Below are 19828 nucleotides of genomic sequence, written 5' to 3'. Positions count from 1 at the left end.
CAGCTCATGGACCCCTCCGCCTTCCCCTTCCCCGTCTCCGGCCGCGTCATCTCCGCCCTCAACCTCCTCCCCTACGAGCTCTACTCCTCTTCCCCAGACTCACCCACCCCCCTCGCCGTCCGCCATCGTCGCGGCAACTCTGCTCTTTATTCCGCTCTTTCCTGTCTCGACCGCTCGGCCTGGGACTCGGTCCTTGTCGCCTGGACCGGCGAGATCGTCGGCTACGACGACCGCGTCCAGGCCGTCCTCTCGTCCACCTCCCGCACAAAGCACTCCTCTGATCCCATCCTCAATGACTTTCGTCTTTCTCCCGCTGATGAGAAGACTGCTACCGAGCTCCTCGAATCCGCTGCTGCTGATTCCGGCTCGAAAATAGCCCCCGTCTTTCTCTACGGTGGAGATCAGTCGAGATGGCGATCATACGCCGAGCAGGGTATGTCTGATCCTCTCCCTTCCACCATCATCTACTAACTCTCTCTCTCTCTCTCTCTCTCCAGTCCTCTGGCCCCTCCTCCACTACATCCTCGGCGAACCCTCCGACGGCATCGAAGAGAAAAAATCCTGGCTCGACTACGTCAAATTCAACGAAGCCTTCGCCGACCGCATCGTCGAAATCTACCGTCCCGGCGACGTCATCTGGGTCCACGACTACCACCTCCTCCTCCTCCCCCAGATCCTCCGCCAGCGCCTCCCAAAAGCCTACATCGGCTCTTTCCTCCACGCCCCTTTCCCGTCCTCCGAGTACTTCCGCTACCTCACCCGCAGATCCGAGCTGCTCGAGGGCATGCTCGGCTCGAATATGGTCGCCTTCCAATCTCTTTCCTACGCCCGCCACTTTATCTCCTCCTGCTCCCGTCTGCTTGGGTTCGAGTCGACCGCGACGACAGTAGACGCGTTTGGCGCCCGCGTCTCCGTCAACGTCTTCCCGATCGGTATCGACGCCGCCCGCGTCGAGCGCGACATGCAAACCCCCGCCGTCCTCGACAACATGCACGCCATCCGCGAGCTCTACCCGGGCAAGAAGATTATCGTCGGTCGCGACAGACTCGACTCTGTGCGGGGTGTTATGCAGAAACTGCAGGCGTTTGAGATATTCTGCCAGATGTATCCTGAAAAGGTTGAGAACGTGGTGTTGATCCAGATCACGTCGCCCGCCTACGCAAACTCGGCCAAGATCGAGCGCAAGGTGTCGGAGCTGATTGCGCATATCAACGGCACCTACGGCATGCTGCATTTCACACCCGTCCAGCACTATCCCCAGCAGATTGCCAGAGACGAGTACTTTGCGCTGCTGCGCGTCGCCGATCTCGCGCTCATCACCTCCGTCCGCGACGGCATGAACACGACCTCGCTCGAGTTTGTCGTCTGCCAGCGGGACTCCCACGCCCCCGTCATTCTCTCCGAGTTCACCGGCACCGCTGGCTCACTGTCCGACGCAATCACAGTCAACCCCTGGGACTCAGTCGGCGTCGCGAAAGCAATCTACGACGCCCTCTTCGTAATGAGCGACGACAGCAAAGCTTCGCTCGAGCGCAAACTCTACGACCACGTCACCACGCACAACGTCGAGACCTGGGTCGCGCACTACCTCACCGCGCTCATGGGCGTGATCGAGTCCGACAGCAACTCAAGCACGACCCCCGTGCTCGACTCGCCGCGCATGTACGCGGCCTGCAACGCCGCGCAGGACTGTCGCGTGTTTATGTTTGACTACGACGGCACACTGACGCCGATCGTGCGCGATCCGGCGGCGGCAGTTCCCCACCCGCGCGTGCTGCATATGCTCGAGACGTTGGCTGCCGATCCGAAGAATAAAGTGTGGATTATCTCTGGGCGCGACCAGACGTTTTTAGACAGATATCTCGGCGCGCGGATTCCACGGCTCGGACTATCTGCCGAGCACGGCTGCTTCATGAAACCGATCGGGGCAAAGGACTGGGTCAATCTAACAGAGAAAGCAGACATGTCGTGGATGAAGGACGTGATTGAGATATTCCAGTACTACACCGAGCGCACGCAGGGCGCCTTCATCGAGCGTAAACGAGCGGCCGTGACGTGGCATTACCGGCGCGCGGACCCCGAGTACGGCGCGTTCCAGGCGCGCGAGTGTTTGAACCATCTCGAAAACACGGTGACGCAGAAATACGACGTCGAGGTGATGCGCGGCAAGGCGAATCTGGAAGTCCGTCCGCGGTTCGTAAACAAGGGTGAGATTGCGAAGCAGTTGGTGCGCGAGTACACTTCTGCATCTACCACGGGCTCCGCACCCGAGTTTGTGCTGTGCATGGGCGACGACTCGACGGACGAGGATATGTTTCGGGCGCTGAGGAAGTTTGAGGGGTTGGATCAGGACAAGACGTTTACGGTCACGGTCGGGCCGAGTAATAAGCGGACGACGGCGGCGTGGCATTTGTTGGATCCGTATGAGGTTGCGAAAGCGGTCGGGGCGTTGGTGGGGATTACTGATATTAAAGAGGAGATGGGGTCGTCTTTGTAGTCACTGACAATGAGCTGGTCTTTTGATTCATCTTTACATATCGTCTTATACATAACATCGTCTTATACATACAATCAACAATCAAATTGGGAATTACCGATATCAAAGAGGAGATAGGGTCGTCTTTGTAACTGTCATTGAGCAGGATGAGCTTTAGTCTTTTGATTCATCTCTTATACATATCATCATCTTATACATAACAATCAAAAATCAAATCTATCTAATCATACACCACATTCAACCTGACTGTCATAATCCAGCCATCGCACCAGACTCAAACCATTTAATCCAACAACTGCACATAATTACTAGGACAGATCCCCACCTCCCCATTCGCCCTTCTCGCCTGCCACCACCGCCCACTGACGTCGCTAATCTCAAGCACTTCCCCTTTAACAAACGAGATCTCGTTCGCGTCCTCCGGGTTCGCGTCGTATGAGTATATCGCGCGCGCACGCAGAGGGTATTCTGTCGGCGTGTCGAGCGGTTCCATCAGATCGCTCGGTGCGCGGGTTGTGTTTCCGCCTGTAGACTGCACGACGAGAAGGTGTTGCTGCTGCTGCTGCTGCTGCTGCTGCTGCTGCTGGAGCTGCTGTAGCTGTGAAAGCGGCTGCTGCTGCTGCTGCTGCTGCTGGTACGTCAGACTGCGCATCGGCTCGCGCATGCTAGCGGTCTCGAACCCAGAGAGCTGCGCGGACGTGTACATCTGGTTCGCAGACTGCTGGTGCGGCGGCGCAGGCGGCGGGACAGGGCGCGGGGAGTACCCGCTCTGCATCTGCAGGCGCGAGGGGGGTTTGCTGTACATCTGCATGCCGGCTTGTCCTCCCAGACCAGCCTGCGCGTGGGCGGAGGGGTTTGTGCTGAAGTTTGAGTGCGAGCGGTGGGTGCCTGCTTGTGCTGCGACGCCGGCAGAAGAGGAGGACGGGTTCTGGAAGGCGGGGTCGCGGGATAACGCGTAGGAGTCGACGAATGCGTGGACAGGCGCGTCGGGGGTGGTTCCAAAGTAAAACACCCAGATGATGTTTATAATCGAGAGCAAGATGCAGCCAGCCGCTGCCGCCGCGTCGGCCGCGCGGCCGGTGTAGACGAGGTTGTTTGTCGAGTTTGTGGAGTAGACGATCGCGGCGGCGGAGAAGCCTACTGCCGCGAGCCGGTAGGTGTCGAACGCGGACGGGGAGGGCAGGCAGAAGATGTAGGTGACGAAGAGGATGAGGAGGAATTGGTAGGCGAGGCCCCACCAGGAGAACTGGGGGTATGAGCCGGATACGTCGGCGGAGACGGAGCTGGCGAAGGAGATGACCCAGCCGATCTGTGGTGCTGTGTTAGTAAGAGGAGAGAGGGGGGGGAAGGGGAAGGGGGGACGTACGATGGCGACGGAGGTGGTTGCGAGGGCGAAGGGGTCGCCGAGGATGAGGCCGATGTCGAAGTGGGAGTGTTGGCGACGGGGAGGAGAGGCAGCGGGAGTCGCTGGTAGTTGAGACTGGTCCATTGTGTTGTTGTTGTGCTGTGAAGAGAAGGGGTGGTGGTGAAGATGAAGAGGTGGTGGTGGTGAAGTGAAGAGTGAAGTGGTGAAGTGTCGAATACCAAACCGATGTTCTTCAGATAAGTTGTTGTTCCTGTTCTCTTATTGTATTCTTCTTCCTCTTCTTCTTCTCTTATTCTTCTCTTATTCTTATTGTATCCTTCTCTTATTGTATCTTCTTCTTGTATTCTCTTAATGCATTCTCAAAGTGCCCCTGTTTAAAATAAAAGTCAAAACTCCCGTTTCATCTGCCGCAGCTCTGCTCTGCTTACTGCTCTGCTTACTACTTCTTACTACTACATCTACAACATTTATATATAAACAAAATACATTAATCAAATACACTACCACTCAGTACACAATAATCCTCTCCACCACTTCACTCACTCAGACAGATTTACATGTACTGCGGATCATGCCACGGGCCCGCGTCCGAGAGCTCGCATCCGCCTTCGCACTCGCACTGCCCGCCGAATTTCTTGGGCAGGTTCTCGCTCGGGACCTGCTTCAGAAGCTCGGACTGGTAGCTCGACGACAGGATGAAGATCTTTTGCACAGTCACCGGGTCGAGGAGCGGACGGATCAGTCTGAAGGCGGTCGAGAAGCCGAAGGGGGCGTTGATCATGTAGAATTTGCTAGTTTTGTTATTAGTCTCTTCTTCTCTGATTATGATAAAATAAAGATAACTCACCCCATACGCTCCGGATAGTAGTTCTGGCCGATAACAGAAGCCTCGCGGACGTACTGGTAAACCTGGTTGATGCTCGAGATGCCCACGCCCTTGAGATCCATAATCGTGCACGACGTCTCAATCAACACGCCTGCTTTTCGCGAGCACGCAGCCTACCAGGAGTTAGTCTCCTTCCATCTCTTTATAATAATAAGAGGAACTTACAAGTCGCTTCGACGTAAAGGTCTCGTACTCCCACACAAGGTTCTGCAGCATCCGCTCGAACGTGGTAATCTTGTACATCTCCGTCAAGTTAACCGCGCCCAACTGCTCGATATACACCGGTCGTCCTTCCTATACTCTTGTTAGTCCCCTTTTCTTCTATCTCTCTCTTTCACTCTGTAGAAGGTAGAAGGCTACTCACCACATCAGTCTTGTGGTAGTACTGCGGATAGTACTTTGACACAAGCGGCTTCTCGTCGTAATGAAAGTTGGCAACAATATCATCGACCTTGAACTCCTCGCGCCACTTTTCGCACGCAAGAAACATCTCCTTTGCTTTCGGCACATCAAACTTACGTGCTCGTAGGAATCGCAACTGCTCTTGTTAGCCCCCTTCCTCTTTTATTACAAGTGCAGATAGTATACAGAGACATACAAGAGAAGGGTCGTCAAGGCGCTCGGTGCAGCCCGCCGACTTGAGCTCGTTCCGCAGCATCCCGACCTTGGCCTGTTGCTCGGCTGACACGTTGCCTGGGAATCCAGACGGCGCGTCGGGGCCACAGGACTCCGGGATAGGAAGCGATTGGGTAGGTCTGTTTGTTTTATTAGTACTTGTGTGCTGTAGCAGTCAGATATAGACACGTACGTTTCCTCCTGTGTTGCTGTTAGCATTATCCTCATATAAATAGAATAAAGTACTCTCACTCACCGACATGATTATCCTCTTCTACTAATTGTTGATGTTGATATGGTGACGACGCGTCAAATCAGCTTCCTTCTCTTTTCAAAAAACGGCAATTATTCAGATGCAGCACTAGTTCTCAAGACTATGTACACCTCGACAATTGTTCGATTGCTTGATTGATGCTTATTTCCAAGATAAAAGAAACAAGAGAAAGAGAATTGGGTGGGTTATTCTACCTGTTGTTGTTAGCTTCTTCTTCTCTTCTTCTCTTCCTCCTTCTTTTCTATCTTATATCAATAATCCCTCCTTATTCTCCTCCTCTTCTTCTCCTCCTCCTCCTCCTCCTCTCCCTACACTCTCCCCAACAACAAAGAAGCAGCACTCACCGTTCTGGTCGATACGCAACAAAACATCTGCGCACCTTCCGCCGCTCCTTGCAAATCCCTCCCCAGCGGCGCAGCCAGTCCGAAACCTTATTCAAATCTCTGACTAAGTGATTATGTACTCTAATTACTAATGTTTTCATAATATAATTACTAATATATTATTAACATATTTTACTAACACTTATAAACAACACTACGCGTAATATCGCGGCTCGTCAAAGACATGGTATCGATGCCCACGAACACCATCCCCCCTAAACACAGCCGGATACCTCAACCCCTCCGCCACCTGCTCCTCCGGCACGCGCTCGTTCGTCGACGCAGGCTCGACGCCCACCACAAACTTGCCCGTCTGGATCTCGGTATCGGTAATCGTACCTCTGCTCACGCGCGCATACGCAACCCGCTTGATCTTCTTGTACAAAATGTACTCGCACCACCGGTCCCAGTCGCTCGGATCAATGTCCGACATCCCCGTGTACTCGCTCACGTACGTGTTGTAATTGCCCTCCAGCGGCTTCGTCACCAGGTAACTCAGCAGAATCGTCGGGTTCTCGCTCTTCGCCATGATCTCGCTCACCCCCGCCGTCTGCAGCCGCCGGTCCTCGACGTCCTCCTCCTGCCCGCTGTGAAACACAACAACGTCAATCATCTCCCCGTACACATCCAGCGTCGCGTGGATCGCCGGCGCAAGCTCGCCCACCGGCGACGGAAGCAAATGGTGCGTCGACTTCACAATCGGGAACTTGGACAGCAACGCCGCGCCCCACGTGTGCCGGTTCGGTCCGGGCCCAAAGTCAACGTACATCCCCAGGTCCTCCGCAATCTGCTGCGTGACGTCCCGGTTGCCCATAATAATCCGCTGCGTGTCCGACTCAAGCAGTCCCACCACGTCCAGCTCCAGCTCCGCAATCGCGTCCCGCATCCGCACCTCGCTCGCCCACATGTCGTTGTCGAGTCCAAAGTGGATCGTCCAGATCCCGACAGTCATCAGCTTCTCTTCGGGGTGGTACGGCTGCGGCGCGGGTTTATCCGTTCGCCGCCACGCAACAACTACCGTCAGCACCGAAATCGCCGTCAAAAAGATCGCAGCCATCGCCCGCACTTTGAAAAAGCTCACGCTCTTCGTCTTCTTCCCCGGCGCAAACACTCCCGTGCTGCTGGACGTCACCGCCTGCGCCTTCTTCGCGCCATACACGCCCAGCCCAATCATCGCCATCGAGACCGTGACCAAGATATCAGTCCGCTCGCGCAGCAACGGGCCACCCGGCACAAACGCGTACGCAACAACCCACACATGGCCCAGCACAATCAAATCGTACAGCAAGAATCCGACCCCAAACGTCCGCCCCGCCGGATGAATCGACGCAGACTCAAACAGCACCGGCACAATCGCAATCAAGTACGTCGCCAGCACAAGTCCGCCAAAGTACCCGAACCACCCGTCAAACTTGTACAGCACAAACGCGCCCGCACTGCCGACCGCAAACGCAGGCCACGACGCAAGTGTACTGCTCTTGCCCGTCACTCCCACGTACGCGCCCACCACCATCGCCAGAATCGTCACCGCGCCGTACGGAACAGGAAGAGGCCCAGTCAGCGGGTACCCGTCCCACACCCAGTAAATCATCGTGCTCGAGTCCGAAAGCAGCGAGTGCATCGAAAACAGCAAGCCCGCAAGTCCGCAACTAGCAAAGATAAAACTACCCCGCTTGCTCGCCGACACGGCCTCGCTCGACCCTCGCTGCGGCCGCGTCGTCAACAGAGCCGCAACCACACCAACGACAAGCCCGCTCTTGTTCCACCCGCCGTTGGCGTCGTGCATAATCGGCCAGATCGGGTTGTTGGCGTAAAACGCAAACTTGGCGAGAACAGAGCCGATGAAGCCGATCGAGAACGCAGTCGCTTTCGTCAGGCTCAGGAACGGCCGCGCAGTCACGTTGTGGAACTGCATCGCGAGCGAAATGCTCGCAAACATGCACGCCGCAGAAACCGTAAGCAGTCTGTCGCTCGGGCCGGGAACGAGGTACGCCGCGATGCCGACGACCGTGCCGAGCTGCGACAGCTGCGGGAAGCGCGCAAATAGAGGCGTCAGAAAAGGCAGGCCGAGCAGGAACGGCGAGATCGTCGACAGCAAAGTGACTTCGTAGCCGGAAATTCCCATGTACCACAGCGGGAAGTACCAGATCAGAAGGCCGAGCGAGGTCAGGACCGACCAAAACACAAACGAGTTGTACACGTCAACCGCGAATGTGAACAGCGTGCCGAAGCTGAATCCGGTCAAAAGACCGGTGTCTTTCACGCGAAGTTCCACGCCGCTGCAAGTCTATTAGCATGTGCCGTTTCTCTTTCAAGCATGAATGTACATACCGAGACGAAGATGAAGAAGAAGAAGGAACCGCGCTAGATTATGAAAAAAGACATCTATTAATACATTATGTACATCAAAAACAAATACAGAAACTCCAAAACCAACACTCCTTTTATGTTTTTGCTATTAGACAGGAAATGTTGGTACGTACCCATTCGTGATTCCGTTCATATCTACGACTCTGATCTCCAGCGCGCCGAAATCAAACGCAGTAGCAGCATCGAACGCGACGTCAAAGAAAATCAGCGACCATTCGAAGAAAGCGTAGATCGTGTAGGCTGCATGATTTATTAGTCAACTGCTCAATTATAAGAAGGGGGGAGAAGGGAGAAGTACCTCCGGCGACGTGGTTGACTTTATGCTGGATAAAGTAGTACACGAGCGGGACAATCATGACAAAGAACGAGATACCAAAGATCTTTCTGTACTTGAGCGCCTTCGAGCCCGGACGTGAGAGCAGGATGCCGCCGACGGTCCATGGGAGTGTCAGCAGCATGTACGCAATCATGAAGATATCGTGCCAGTCATGGTCGTCAGTTGAGGTGATGTAGACTGTGGATGTTAGTTGGGTGTATTTTAGTGTATGTGAAGATGGCGATACGCACCCCATCCACCGCAGGTGAGAGTGCGGAGTAAACCGACGGCGACGTGGGCTCGAGGGCCCCAGGAGCCGGGTTTGTTGTAGAGCAGGTAGGTCAAGAAGACAAGGGCGAATCTCGGACCTGCGTAGCGTGTTAGTATGATATATTCTTCAATCAATTGACGAATTGTAAAGCAAGAAAGGGAAGAGGTACCAGCAGTGACGGCGATGAATAGCTGGAAGATGCTGCGTTCGGGGTATCGATCGCCGATGGCAGCCGAAACGGAGGGGAACCTGAGTTATCTCAATCAGAACCACTTGATCAGATCAACAGCAAAATAGCACAAGAATATACACACCATTCGTCGGGAAACCCGTAGTATTCATTACGCACAATCTTCTCGAAATGGAGCGCCATTCCGACCACCAGCGCACTAATAAAGGCATCTGTTTGCGTATCGTCAGCACAGCTCAATTCAAGCAAACGCACTCAATTCAAACACAGAAAGAGACTACTAACATCCTGCAAACACCGTATGCGCATAAGACACCCATTTTCCACTGACCTGAACAACACCTGTTAGTCTCTCTCTCTATCTCATCATCATCTCTGCCGCTCAGCACCGGTCAACCTACAGAGGCAATCACTGTCCCGGGCTTTGCCCTCTTCTCAGCAACAGCCGACATGACAGAACAGAGACGAACGAGTGGCTGTGGAATGGAAGTGAATTGCTGTTGAAAGACAATGAACAGAAGAGAGGAAGAGAGCAAAGGGGCCGGTTATCGTTGACCTCGGCTGCGATTGGGTTTGTTACCCGGCTTGAATGACTTGACTACTACTCCAGATATCTCTGATATAGCGACTTTATATCAATTGTGCATCCGCAATGGACGAACTGGACAGAAAATACATGAGCTTAGCCCTGGAGCAGGCAGACAAGTGCATAGGCACCCCCACCGCCTTCTGCGTCGGTGCCGTCATCGTCCTTCCGCGCAACTCAGACGGCAACTCCACCTCCGAGGGTGAGCCCGCTTCTTCTACCTCTTCTTCCAATTCACACACTCTCTAACGACAGCAGCTATTTCTCGATAACAGACATCGTACTCTCAACCGGCTACTCCCGCGAACTTCCCGGAAACACCCACGCCGAGCAATGCGCTCTCGAAAAACTCACTTCCTCCTCCTCTCTGCCCCCGCCGAGATCAGCAGTCATCTACACGACAATGGAACCCTGCAGCGAGCGCCTGAGCGGAAACCTGCCCTGCGCGGACCGCATAATCGACGCCGGAATATTCAAGTGCGTGAAAGTGGGCGTGCTCGAACCGGATACCTTCGTCAAGCATAACGTCGGTAGGGAAAAGTTGCTGGCCGCTGGGATCGAGTATGTTCATGTTCCGGGGTTTGAGCAGCGGTGTTTGGAGATTGCCGAGAGAGGACATTGAGCTTGTTCTCGTGTCTGGTTTTGTATATATACTATCTTCTTATTCAATCTGATTCAATCTGTTCAATCTGGATCCAAATAATGTACAAACAAACAACGAAATCACAATCCCTACTCTGAAAGAAAACCATTACTCAACCCCCATTTTTTGGTTCATCCTCTTTCTCTTCAAGAAACTATACAATACTACTCCTTCTTTCCCGCCTGCTGCTGCTGCGCAGCTCGTTCCCGCTCTCGTCGCCTTCGCTGTTTCGATTCGTATTCATGCCATTCTCCAAGATCACCAAGCCTATATATCCTCTCATTAGTACTTCGCTCTACTCCATGCTTCTTAGAAGAAGAGAAACTCACATATCAGGCCGCACAGGCTTTGGCTCTTCGTGCGCAAAATAATCGTGCTCTAACGCTTTCTCGGCTGATGGCCTATTAGCGGGATTCAGTGATAGCAGTTGCATCGCTAGTTCAAGGCCGCATGGCGGAAGAAGACTGCAAAACATAATCAGCACCACCCTCGCACTTCAGAATCTGCAATAGAACTCACCTCTCAAACATCGACTTGAACCGACTCGCCTTCTCCTCCGGCGGCTTCACCAGCTCATACCAAGGCAGCTTGTCCATATCTGGCCAGCTCTCTTTCGTCGGCGTGCCCATCACTGAATATATCGCCTCCAACTGCTCGATCTCGTCATGGCCTTGAAACACAGCGCTCCGCGTGTACAGCTCGACCATCAGGCACCCGGCACCCCACACATCCACCGCTGCGCCATACGCCGTCGCGCCAAGCAGCAGTTCAGGGGGGCGGTACCACAGCGTGATCACCCGGTTCGTGTACTCGAGCGTCGACTTGTGCTTGTTGTAAAACCGCGCCAGGCCGAAATCCGCAAGCTTCAGATCCCCGCTACTGCTAATCAGAATATTCGAGCCCTTGATGTCCCGGTGCAGAATCCCGCGCTTGTGCAAGTACGCCAGACCTTCGAGGAGCTGCTTGTGCAGATGCTTGATGTGGCTTTGCTCGAGCTTGAAGCTTGGGTGCGTCAGAATCCCGGTTAGGTCGTGGTCAACGTACTCGAATACCATGTAAACCTGTGCCTTCTCAACCATAATCTCAAGCAACGCCACCACATTCTCGTGCCTCACAGACTGAAGCAACTTGATCTCTCGCAGCGCAGTGATCGGGAACCCGTCGCGTTCGGATTCCATCCGGATACGCTTCAACGCCACTCGCTCCTTCGTGATCTGGTTGATCGCTTTGTATACCTTGCCGTACGTGCCTTCGCCAACTTGCGATTGCCGCTCATAAATCGATCCAACCTGTTCCTGCATCTTGGGCGCAGGAGCAACACTCGCTGCTGCTGCTGCTGCTGCTGCTGCTGATCTGTCTTCCTTATGCCGCTCATCTTGCCTCCTGTCACGATCATTCTGCCGCTGACGATCGCGGGAACTGGACCGCTTAGACTGTGCACGACTCCGTGAATCTGAAACTGGGATCTCGTTTGCCGACATCGTCGCAGTCGCATCACCACGATCGTGCTCGCGCCCGCGCTCAGCATCCTCACGGGTACTATACTCGGCATCCGCGCTATCCCACTGTCCTGCTCGCTGACGATCGCGCCCCTGGAAACTCTTGTGTTTCTGCTCTTGTCGTGAGGGTTGCGCAGATTGATTGTACTCCCGCGCCGGACGAGCGGTGCCAGATGATGTGGATACCTGACGTCCTGGTAATCGCGACGCGAGACCGCGCTCTTTCTTGTTGGGGAATTTAAAGTACATCTTTGGACCCGACGACGGTCTGGCAGCCGATGCCGTAGACGCAGATGCAGACGCAGACGATTTCTCTCTTTTCTCCTTTCCCTCTTCTCCCCTCACATCTGCATCAATCATGCTACTACTCCCGTGACCCGCATCCTCAAATCCAGGACCTGCGTACGGAACCGGCGGCACATCGCGCGGATCAGGCATGTTTGGGAGCATCGGCGCGGCAGTCGAAACCAGCGGACTATTCTCGGCCGACACTGAACTGCTTCGTCTTCTCAAGCTTGTATCCGACGGCGGCACGATATCAGGCCCGAACCGCGACCGCCTCTTGCGCAACGATGAGCTTGCTGGCTGTTGCTGCGACTGCTGCTGTTGTTGTTGTGTCGGTGGCGAGGATGCGTAGTCGTATTGTGGCTGCTGTGCGTATGACGAGGACGAGGGAGTTCGTGAGCTGCGGTAGTGCGATGGCTCGCGAGCAGGGGGTAGTGGGGTTGCTTCGGGCGGTGGCGGGTGGTAGTCCTCGTAGGCTGCTGTGTCGTCCATCGGAGGCCCTCTTGCCCGCGGCGGATATCCACGGGCATGGCTTTCGGAGGAGGAATAATATGGCGGCTGGTGCGGTGCGGGTGAAACGATATGTGGTGGTGGGGCATGTGGATCTGGAGAAAAATGGCTTCTGGAAGCTGTGCTCTCTGATGGGTATATCGGCGGCGGATGGCTGCTGGAGTATGGGTAGTCGCTGTCGTTTCTGTCGATCGCTGGTGGACGTGGCGGCCGGCCGCTTGCGTTGCTGCTGCTGCTGCTGCCATTTCGAGAGTGTGGGTGGCGGGCGTCAGACGGATATTGTGATCGGTCGTCGTAGTATGGTGCGGGTGCAGCTGCTGATCTGTAGGATTCGTGCTTGTCGTACTTGACGGTCGTGGTGTGACTATACTCGGACGACTCCTCAAAGACACCGATCCGCGCCTGCAGGCTCTGCTGGTGTTCGTATCTGTGACTTCCAGGCCGATGCTCAGACGCGACAATGGATCCCGCACGCGCTGCCCACTCTTCGTCCTTGGAGATATATCCCCTGCCGCTGGTCTCGTTTGTTTTGCTTTTGCCGTGCCTATTACTGCCCTGGTATCCCTCCGCGTCGATCGTGTTTGTAGTTCTGCTGCTGCGCGCGTCGTGAGCGCTCAACCTCCGCTGCTCGTTGCGGTCGCTGTATCCTCCCCGATCGGACCTGCCGCCTCTATTGCCACCACCCGCGTGTTTCCCATGGTATTTTTGCTGTCCTCCTCCAGGGGTAGTCGTCGAATCGTCAAACGGAGGTCTAAACCGTCCTCGTTGAAAATTCTGAGAATGGCGCGCATGCTTGGATGGCGTGGGGTGATGTGTTGATGAGGGGGAGGACTCTGGTGCGGGCTGGAAGTCGCGGTGCGCAGGTCCGCGGTGATTGATCACGGCAGCATGGTTATTCTTCCGACGATGGTGGCCGTGGCTGTTGTTCAGGTCGGCGGCGCCAGGCCCGTCGTCGTCTTCTGGCTTTCGTCGCTTGTGTGAGGTCGTTGTGCTGCTTGACATCCCGATCTGTTGTTGAGGGTGGTCGAAGGGCGTGCGGCCTGGACGGTGGATGAAGAGTCGGATGACGACAAGAGCGCAGTGAATGAATAAATCAGGGTAAAAAAAATATTCTGAAAAAAGAAGAATCAAAAGCTGTGAAGTCCTTCAGTGGAATCGACGGTGAATTCCAAACGGTCGAAAATATTTCTGCTCCTCGACCGCGCAAAGCCAGTAGCGAATGATGGTGCAGGTGCCGACGACGCTGGTGAGGATGGTGAAAATGAAGACAGTCCGCCTGCGGTGTTTGTGAAAGTGCCAGTCTTGGAGAAACCACACATGTGTGATCTCAACCCAGAGCAAAAAAGCGAGTAGTCACAGCGATCACGTTCACGTTCGACCTGGCCCTGGCCTAGACTATCAACGAGAAGAGAGGACGGCGAGGGAAGAGAAGAAAAGAGGGCCGAGTGATCTCTCTCCGCTTGTGACAAACACGAGGTCTCTTGAGCACCACAGACTACCTCCGACAAGAGAAGAGGCTGTGAGAAGAAATCAAGTGGGTTGAGCTGAGCGGGCAAGCCACGATTGAGTCTTCTTGCTCTTGTTTTCGGGGATGCGAGGGCGGAGGGTGAAGCAGAGGAAGAGGCGGGGTGGTGGTGGTCTGGATAACGATGGCGGTGAGAGTTGACTTTGCGGAATTAAAAAAATAAAAATAAAAATAAAAATAAAAGTCAACTCCTGACAACTGCTCATCTGCTACGACTTCTTTATCTCTTCTTTATCTTTTATTTTCATCTTTATTCTATTCTTCTTCAATAAACAACATCACTAATCTCTACACTAATGCATATCGACCAGACATACGCTCACCGAAGAAGAATATAAGCATACACGGTCCCTCGCTAGTAAAATATAGAAAAATATTGAAACAAAACGAAACTTGAAATCAGATTATAATATAACAAGAAGCATCAGCTCACAAACACAGACACAAAGCACTGCAAATTCATAAAAAATATTTATCCGCTTATGTGTTCATGTAGGTCGCGGGGTCAACTCCCTCCTCTGGGAAAGGCGCAATGTTGACCTCAAATCGCTCCTGGATCTTATCCAACACCTCCGCGTCTTCCTTCGAGCTAACAAACGAGATAGCAAGACCCTTGGTGCCGAATCGTCCGGCTCTACCGACTCGGTGAAGGTAAGAATCCGCACTGCAAACACTAATTAGCATTGACTCTCATTAAGAAAAATAATGATCCACTTACTCAGACGGCAGATCGTAGTTGATAGCCAAGTTAATGCGCTCAATATCGATACCACGACCAAACACATCAGTCGCGACACAGATTCGCTTGTTGAACTCCTTAAACTCCTTGAATCGCGCAATTCGCTCTTCCTGCGGCATACCAGAATGCACCGCAATACTGGGGAAGTTGCAGTCCACAAGCAGCTTATTAAGCTGGTTCGCACGGACAGTCGACTTCACAAAGATAATAACCTGGTTGAACTCCAATGTATCCAGGAGATCGTTCAGCTTGCGGTTCTTCTCCTGCTCCTCCAGCTTGAGATAGTACTGCTGCAGACCGTGAAGCGTGAGCTTCGTCTCGTCGTCAACGTAGATCTCCAGCGGGTTCTGCATGAACTTCTTGCAGATCGGTCGGATCTCCTGGCTAAGAGTGGCCGAAAACATCATCACCTGCTTCTGATGGGGCGTCGCGCGGAAGATCTCCTGAACATCACGACGCATATCAGTCGTGTCAAGCATCTTGTCGCACTCATCAAGAACAAACACCTTCACATTGTTCAAACGCAAGTACTTGTCACGCACAAGCGCGTTCAATCGTCCAGGCGTAGCAACAATAATATGAGGACTCGTCTCCTTGTTCTTAATCACCTCAACATCTTTCATGATGCTCGTACCTCCAAAGAAAACAGCCGTTCGCACCTCCGGCATGTACTTTGAGAATCGAGAGTACTCGTTCTTGATCTGGTACGCCAGCTCACGAGTGTGGCACATCACAACAACGGAAACTTCGCCCGGAACTGGATCGAGCTGCTGAAGCGTCGACAACACAAACACGGCCGTCTTACCGAGACCGGACTTGGCCTGGCACAAAACATCGGTTCCGAGAATAGACTGGGGAATACAGACTTGCTGGACTAATAATATATAACAATGCGTGTCAGAATTCTTCTTCTCTCTTTCAAAAAGCGTCATCGTGTTGAAGAGAGGCGGTTAGGTTGTGCTGCCTGTTCTGCTTTGCCGTGCGTAAATTTCGTCCTGCTAGCCGCGATCCAAAAGGGAAAATTGGTGTGCAACATCGCACTCCCAAGAGATAACAATAACAGTGTACTGCATCCCCAGATCAACTACTGATAGATGATCGAACACTGATTGACTCCAAAATTACAAAAAGGACAATCATAAGAGACTGAAGGCTGAATGCAACATCCTCAAAGGACACACAACATGTACTCAGCGCAGGTCCCGATCGAGCACGCGAACAATATCTGGTTTCACGAGGCATGACGCCAGGTAGCCCCAAAATTCGATAGGCAAACATGATCGCAAAATGCAGTGAAGCACTCTCCCCCTTCATGCAGTTCAAGACATGCGCAGTTGCAATAATTTGACAATCAAAGCGGCATATCGAGGATCAGTCGCTGAGATCGATCAGTAAATCATTTTTCGAGAAAATCAAATGATCTACCACGCAATCCTCTTCTCTTCCCACTAATTGCATGATATAACGCCTTAAACTAGCGGCAGAAACTAGCGCAAATAGAGAACCTTCTACTCATGATAGGAGGAAGCGGATGAATGCGCCGGTGGCAGTGGCGAAGGTACGCAGGGCATAGCAGGATAGAAAGGCACAACCAAGCCGTTCTTCAACACGACGACGAAAATGGATGATGGATGGATAAAACACAACTAACCCTCAGAAGGATGCTCAAAGCCGCAGTCAACGATGGCACGAAGTAATTCGGGCTTGAGCAAGAAGTCGCGGAAACCGGTCGAGTGGATTCCAACGTATGATCCCTTCTTGTCACCGTTCTCTTCCTTGGAGTCGGTGGCAGCGGCGGTGGTGGACGCAGCAGTGGTGGGGGCGACGGGGGCGACGTCCTCGCTGTCGGAGTAGTCGAGAAGCTCTTCTTCGCCGTTCTCAGCCATTGTTTTCGGATTGATTAAGTCGGGATGGGGATGGGAGTGGTAGGGTGGTTGTTGTTTGATATGATTTGCTGCGTTGAGTCGAGTAAATCCGGGAGCTGATCGTACAAAAGAGCGATCCGATCACGAGAGTATTCGAGTGCTTATTGCGGCAAATATAAAATATCGAGAGAGTGTCTAGAACTGATTAGTGAACAGGCGCTCTGGTGGTTCAACGAGGAAGGGGGGCAGCGGTGGAGAAGAGTGGCAGCGGCGGAGCGAGGAGAAACTGAGCCGTGCTGACGGATACGCGCACGTGCCGAGATATTTAAGGTTTGGTACAAACAGCACGATGCTGACACTGCGATGAGCCCAAACATGAAATTTCAATTGCTCCCAGATCATAACCCATCATAACCCACAGAGAAGGAAAATGCAGCGATAGCAGCACTGTACATAATGGCTAAACAGGAGCAGAGGAAGACGCAGAAAGCTATTGGAAAGCCACAGGCGCCAGTCAAGAACCGGGATCAGTATCTCCGCGCGTCGTTCCTGTACCAAGCCGCGGTCTTGATGGCCTCGAGCGCGGACGCCAATCCAGAGGTGTCGACGAAAGCGACTGCTGCTACTGCGCCGCTTAGTCGACTTTATGCGAGCCAGATGCGCGCCGTGGCTCAGAAGAGTGTGCTAAAATTGTAAGTATTTGTGCGAGCGAAGTAATGTTGCAGAGTGCTGATGAAGACTTTTACATGCTACCAGAGATCCGAGTATCAAGCGCACAATATGCAAACGCTGCGATTCAGTGCTGATACCGGGAAGTACACTTAGCGTTCATGTGGAGAATCTGTCTAAAAAGGCAGTGCCTCATGCTGATGTCTTGGTTCATACATGCAAGGTGTGCGGAGGGCAGAAGAGATACCCGGTCGGCCAGAACCGCGAACACGTCCTCTTTACAGATCGCGAAGATATAGTCAGCAAGTCGTCATGATGATGAGAACTGTGTATTTTATTGTATATATATGAGCTGGTAATATATTCTGTATATATAATGCTTTGCGCGCACCTTTATAATGCAACCGCGCGAATTATTTTCACGTCCTCGATCGGTCGGTCGGCGGCGCCAGTACGCACCAGACCCATTCGCTGAATAACTTTCATGCCCTCGCTCACCCTTCCAAAGATAGTGTGTTTTCCATCTAACCAATCCGTCGGCGCGAGCGTGATGAAGAACTACAAAGAGCAGAGTCAGTGCAAGATTTCACCAGAATGCTGTTCTATAAGATAGTAATAGTCACCTGCGAGCCATTCGTATTGGGACCGCTGTTTGCCATACTGAGAATTCCGGCGCCAGTGTGCTTCAACTCGTGATGAATCTCGTCCTCGAACTTCTCGCCGAAAATAGACGAACCGCCGCGGCCGGTACCGGTAGGATCACCGCCTTGGATCATGAAGTCCTAGTAAGAGTTAGGTTGACTGCCTATGTAATGGAGGCATAAATCTAGGTAGGGCAAAACACATACCGGAATGATTCTGTGAAACTATCCCAAATCATTTGCAGTTAGTCCCTGAGAATGATCAAAAGAATAACAATAGACGCTTACGATTGTGCCGTTGTAGTAACCGCGACGCGCCTACATTTCGGTTTTGATCGTCAGTATACCACTCCATATCTATACGGTTTATGCAGTACATATCCTACCAGCTCATAAAAGTTCTTGCATGTCTATTATTAAGAATCGTTAGCAGCAGCACCAGACAGACTGTATTTGCAGAAGAAGACGTACCTTTGGCGCGTGAGAATAGTATAGCTCGAGCGTCACATTGCCCTGCACGGTGGTCAACAACACTGATCCTAACAAGTCCACAACTTCAACAGCATAATACACACCATTGTGGTCTCCAGAACGACATTCCCACTCATTTTGTAGCTTGTTGATTGCAACCTGTTTCGAGAAGTTCGCTATTGTTCACTTTCCTCGAGATGCCTACTTTCGATCCCCTTACCCAAAAGCTTCAAGCCCTAGCCCTCTACGAGGTTAAAAAAAAGCAGCGCGGTCTTTTTCTTTCCTTCTCTCTTCAGTCCACTGGAGTCCCCCTCAAGAGCTGTATTCTTTTCACTTCTTTCTTCTTTCTTCATTATGCCGACTTGCTTATTCTACGGGTTGAGATTACTGTGCAAGCAGGAGTGGAGATCCGCGGAAGAGCGAGGAGGTTGAGGAGAGAGGGAAAAAGCGAAGAGAAAATGATGGCTCGATACGAGGAGGGCACATGAGTGGTGAGAGCAAACTGATCGAGGTGTATCTCCGCATTGGATTCCCTTAGGGGGAGTTGAAGCATGCGGTCGAACCCATTGAGAAATTTACGTTGTTGAGGGCCTGTTTCAGAGACGATTGTGAGGTAGAGGCATATTCGGAAGGAAGTGGTGTCAAAGGATATGTGTATATATGTCTCATCTGTGCCTAATTGATATGAAATAATACAGAGACGTCAAAAGACAAGTAGACGACAGCTCCGAGCGGTCTGAATCAGCAACTGAATCAGCAGCTGAATCAGCAACACGAGTGGCCAGCTCACCATGTTCGATTTTAGGATGAATACTTTTAGCTGCATGCATGCACATACATCAATCGCATGCAGAACAAGCAATTCCGCGACAATTACGTCCGAGAGCCATGCTTTATCGACGTTGACTCTTTGACCGCGCAGGCGGCTTGGCCAAGCGTGGCTGCGGTACGTGTGAGCGGAGAGACTGACTGTGTGTAATCTTATTTGATCAGAGGATGGAGTATGACTGAGTGATATCCGGATAGTTGGACGAGACAAAGTTTAGCTACGCCGTCCGTCTTACTCGTCCTGCTAGCATTAATCATAGAGGACAGGAAATCGTGATCGTTACTTATCGGCCGAGATGTAGGCCGTGGCCGTCTGGAAAATCAATGTAGAACTTGTTTAGCATAGCGTTTGGCTGGGTGGTATTAGCGCACAGTACCGGCTTTGCAGGGCTTGAAGTA

General features: G+C 52.7%; 9 protein-coding genes across 9 annotated transcripts; 3 read left to right on the top strand and 6 right to left on the bottom strand.

Annotated features, from left to right (window-relative positions):
- Nucleotides 1-6: 6 nt before the first annotated feature.
- On the top strand, nucleotides 7-2497 carry BZA70DRAFT_239760 (glycosyltransferase family 20-domain-containing protein; the record flags this gene model as incomplete). The annotated part of the gene is made up of 2 exons (XM_064910481.1): nucleotides 7-433; nucleotides 498-2497. The coding sequence occupies 2 exons, from the start codon at nucleotides 7-9 to the stop codon at nucleotides 2495-2497; spliced, it is 2427 nt and encodes an 808-aa protein (XP_064767559.1).
- A 283-nt stretch (nucleotides 2498-2780) lies between these two features.
- Nucleotides 2781-3986, bottom strand: BZA70DRAFT_290489 (uncharacterized protein; the record flags this gene model as incomplete). Its single annotated transcript, XM_064914213.1, has 2 exons — nucleotides 2781-3806; nucleotides 3864-3986. The coding sequence occupies 2 exons, from the start codon at nucleotides 3984-3986 to the stop codon at nucleotides 2781-2783; spliced, it is 1149 nt and encodes a 382-aa protein (XP_064767558.1).
- A 229-nt stretch (nucleotides 3987-4215) lies between these two features.
- Nucleotides 4216-5786, bottom strand: BZA70DRAFT_195528 (Sec14 cytosolic factor). The gene is made up of 7 exons (XM_064910071.1): nucleotides 5621-5786; nucleotides 5558-5565; nucleotides 5348-5504; nucleotides 5114-5287; nucleotides 4915-5043; nucleotides 4711-4862; nucleotides 4216-4654 (listed from the first exon to the last, which is right to left on the bottom strand). Exons 1-7 carry the CDS (start codon nucleotides 5624-5626, stop codon nucleotides 4417-4419), a joined length of 864 nt encoding a protein of 287 aa, XP_064767557.1. The 5' UTR covers nucleotides 5627-5786; the 3' UTR covers nucleotides 4216-4416.
- Nucleotides 5787-6095: 309 nt separating this feature from the next.
- On the bottom strand, nucleotides 6096-9725 carry BZA70DRAFT_281046 (Frag1/DRAM/Sfk1 family-domain-containing protein). The gene is made up of 9 exons (XM_064913052.1): nucleotides 9570-9725; nucleotides 9454-9499; nucleotides 9293-9380; nucleotides 9148-9227; nucleotides 8959-9075; nucleotides 8690-8905; nucleotides 8505-8631; nucleotides 8353-8385; nucleotides 6096-8300 (listed from the first exon to the last, which is right to left on the bottom strand). Exons 1-9 carry the CDS (start codon nucleotides 9618-9620, stop codon nucleotides 6176-6178), a joined length of 2883 nt encoding a protein of 960 aa, XP_064767556.1. The 5' UTR covers nucleotides 9621-9725; the 3' UTR covers nucleotides 6096-6175.
- Nucleotides 9726-10407, top strand: BZA70DRAFT_281039 (cytidine deaminase-like protein). Its single transcript, XM_064913051.1, has 2 exons — nucleotides 9726-9956; nucleotides 10030-10407. The coding sequence occupies exons 1-2, from the start codon at nucleotides 9821-9823 to the stop codon at nucleotides 10374-10376; spliced, it is 483 nt and encodes a 160-aa protein (XP_064767555.1). The 5' UTR covers nucleotides 9726-9820; the 3' UTR covers nucleotides 10377-10407.
- A 154-nt stretch (nucleotides 10408-10561) lies between these two features.
- BZA70DRAFT_239776 (kinase-like domain-containing protein) lies at nucleotides 10562-11698 on the bottom strand (the record flags this gene model as incomplete). Its single annotated transcript, XM_064910483.1, has 3 exons — nucleotides 10562-10664; nucleotides 10727-10861; nucleotides 10917-11698. 3 exons carry the CDS (start codon nucleotides 11696-11698, stop codon nucleotides 10562-10564), a joined length of 1020 nt encoding a protein of 339 aa, XP_064767554.1.
- A 2667-nt stretch (nucleotides 11699-14365) lies between these two features.
- BZA70DRAFT_281035 (P-loop containing nucleoside triphosphate hydrolase protein) lies at nucleotides 14366-17067 on the bottom strand. Its single transcript, XM_064913050.1, has 3 exons — nucleotides 16607-17067; nucleotides 14935-15829; nucleotides 14366-14880 (listed from the first exon to the last, which is right to left on the bottom strand). The coding sequence occupies exons 1-3, from the start codon at nucleotides 16839-16841 to the stop codon at nucleotides 14697-14699; spliced, it is 1314 nt and encodes a 437-aa protein (XP_064767553.1). The 5' UTR covers nucleotides 16842-17067; the 3' UTR covers nucleotides 14366-14696.
- A 129-nt stretch (nucleotides 17068-17196) lies between these two features.
- BZA70DRAFT_296281 (RNAse P Rpr2/Rpp21/SNM1 subunit domain-containing protein) lies at nucleotides 17197-17805 on the top strand (the record flags this gene model as incomplete). Its single annotated transcript, XM_064914524.1, has 2 exons — nucleotides 17197-17512; nucleotides 17577-17805. The coding sequence occupies exons 1-2, from the start codon at nucleotides 17277-17279 to the stop codon at nucleotides 17803-17805; spliced, it is 465 nt and encodes a 154-aa protein (XP_064767552.1). The 5' UTR covers nucleotides 17197-17276.
- A 77-nt stretch (nucleotides 17806-17882) lies between these two features.
- On the bottom strand, nucleotides 17883-18738 carry BZA70DRAFT_290482 (cyclophilin-like domain-containing protein; the record flags this gene model as incomplete). The annotated part of the gene is made up of 7 exons (XM_064914212.1): nucleotides 17883-18047; nucleotides 18113-18271; nucleotides 18338-18355; nucleotides 18419-18448; nucleotides 18517-18540; nucleotides 18602-18643; nucleotides 18706-18738. 7 exons carry the CDS (start codon nucleotides 18736-18738, stop codon nucleotides 17883-17885), a joined length of 471 nt encoding a protein of 156 aa, XP_064767551.1.
- Between the last annotated feature and the right edge of the window lie 1090 nt (nucleotides 18739-19828).

This window comes from Myxozyma melibiosi, assembly GCF_037950935.1.
Source record: "Myxozyma melibiosi strain Phaff 52-87 chromosome Unknown BZA70scaffold_8, whole genome shotgun sequence".
Lineage (NCBI taxonomy): Eukaryota > Fungi > Ascomycota > Lipomycetes > Lipomycetales > Lipomycetaceae > Myxozyma > Myxozyma melibiosi.
Note: the sequence above shows the minus strand (reverse complement) of the source record. Positions and strands in the feature narration are given on the sequence as shown.

Excerpts from the sequence above, each read along its gene's own strand:
- BZA70DRAFT_281035 (XM_064913050.1), bottom strand. The coding sequence starts at position 16,841 with ATGGCTGAGAACGGCGAAGAAGAGCTTCTCGACTACTCCGACAGCGAG. Across the intron at positions 15,830-16,606 it reads CTTTGAGCATCCTTCTGAGG|TCCAGCAAGTCTGTATTCCC; the intron begins GTTAGTTGTGTT and ends ATATATTATTAG. Across the intron at positions 14,881-14,934 it reads AACTACGATCTGCCGTCTGA|TGCGGATTCTTACCTTCACC; the intron begins GTAAGTGGATCA and ends TAGTGTTTGCAG.
- BZA70DRAFT_281039 (XM_064913051.1), top strand. The coding sequence starts at position 9,821 with ATGGACGAACTGGACAGAAAATACATGAGCTTAGCCCTGGAGCAGGCA. Across the intron at positions 9,957-10,029 it reads CGGCAACTCCACCTCCGAGG|ACATCGTACTCTCAACCGGC; the intron begins GTGAGCCCGCTT and ends TCTCGATAACAG.
- BZA70DRAFT_195528 (XM_064910071.1), bottom strand. Across the intron at positions 5,288-5,347 it reads GCCTTGACGACCCTTCTCTT|TTGCGATTCCTACGAGCACG; the intron begins GTATGTCTCTGT and ends TAACAAGAGCAG. Across the intron at positions 5,044-5,113 it reads ACTACCACAAGACTGATGTG|GAAGGACGACCGGTGTATAT; the intron begins GTGAGTAGCCTT and ends ACAAGAGTATAG.
- BZA70DRAFT_281046 (XM_064913052.1), bottom strand. The coding sequence starts at position 9,620 with ATGTCGGCTGTTGCTGAGAAGAGGGCAAAGCCCGGGACAGTGATTGCC. Across the intron at positions 8,906-8,958 it reads TCTCACCTGCGGTGGATGGG|TCTACATCACCTCAACTGAC; the intron begins GTGCGTATCGCC and ends TAACATCCACAG. Across the intron at positions 8,301-8,352 it reads TCTTCTTCATCTTCGTCTCG|CGGCGTGGAACTTCGCGTGA; the intron begins GTATGTACATTC and ends ATAGACTTGCAG.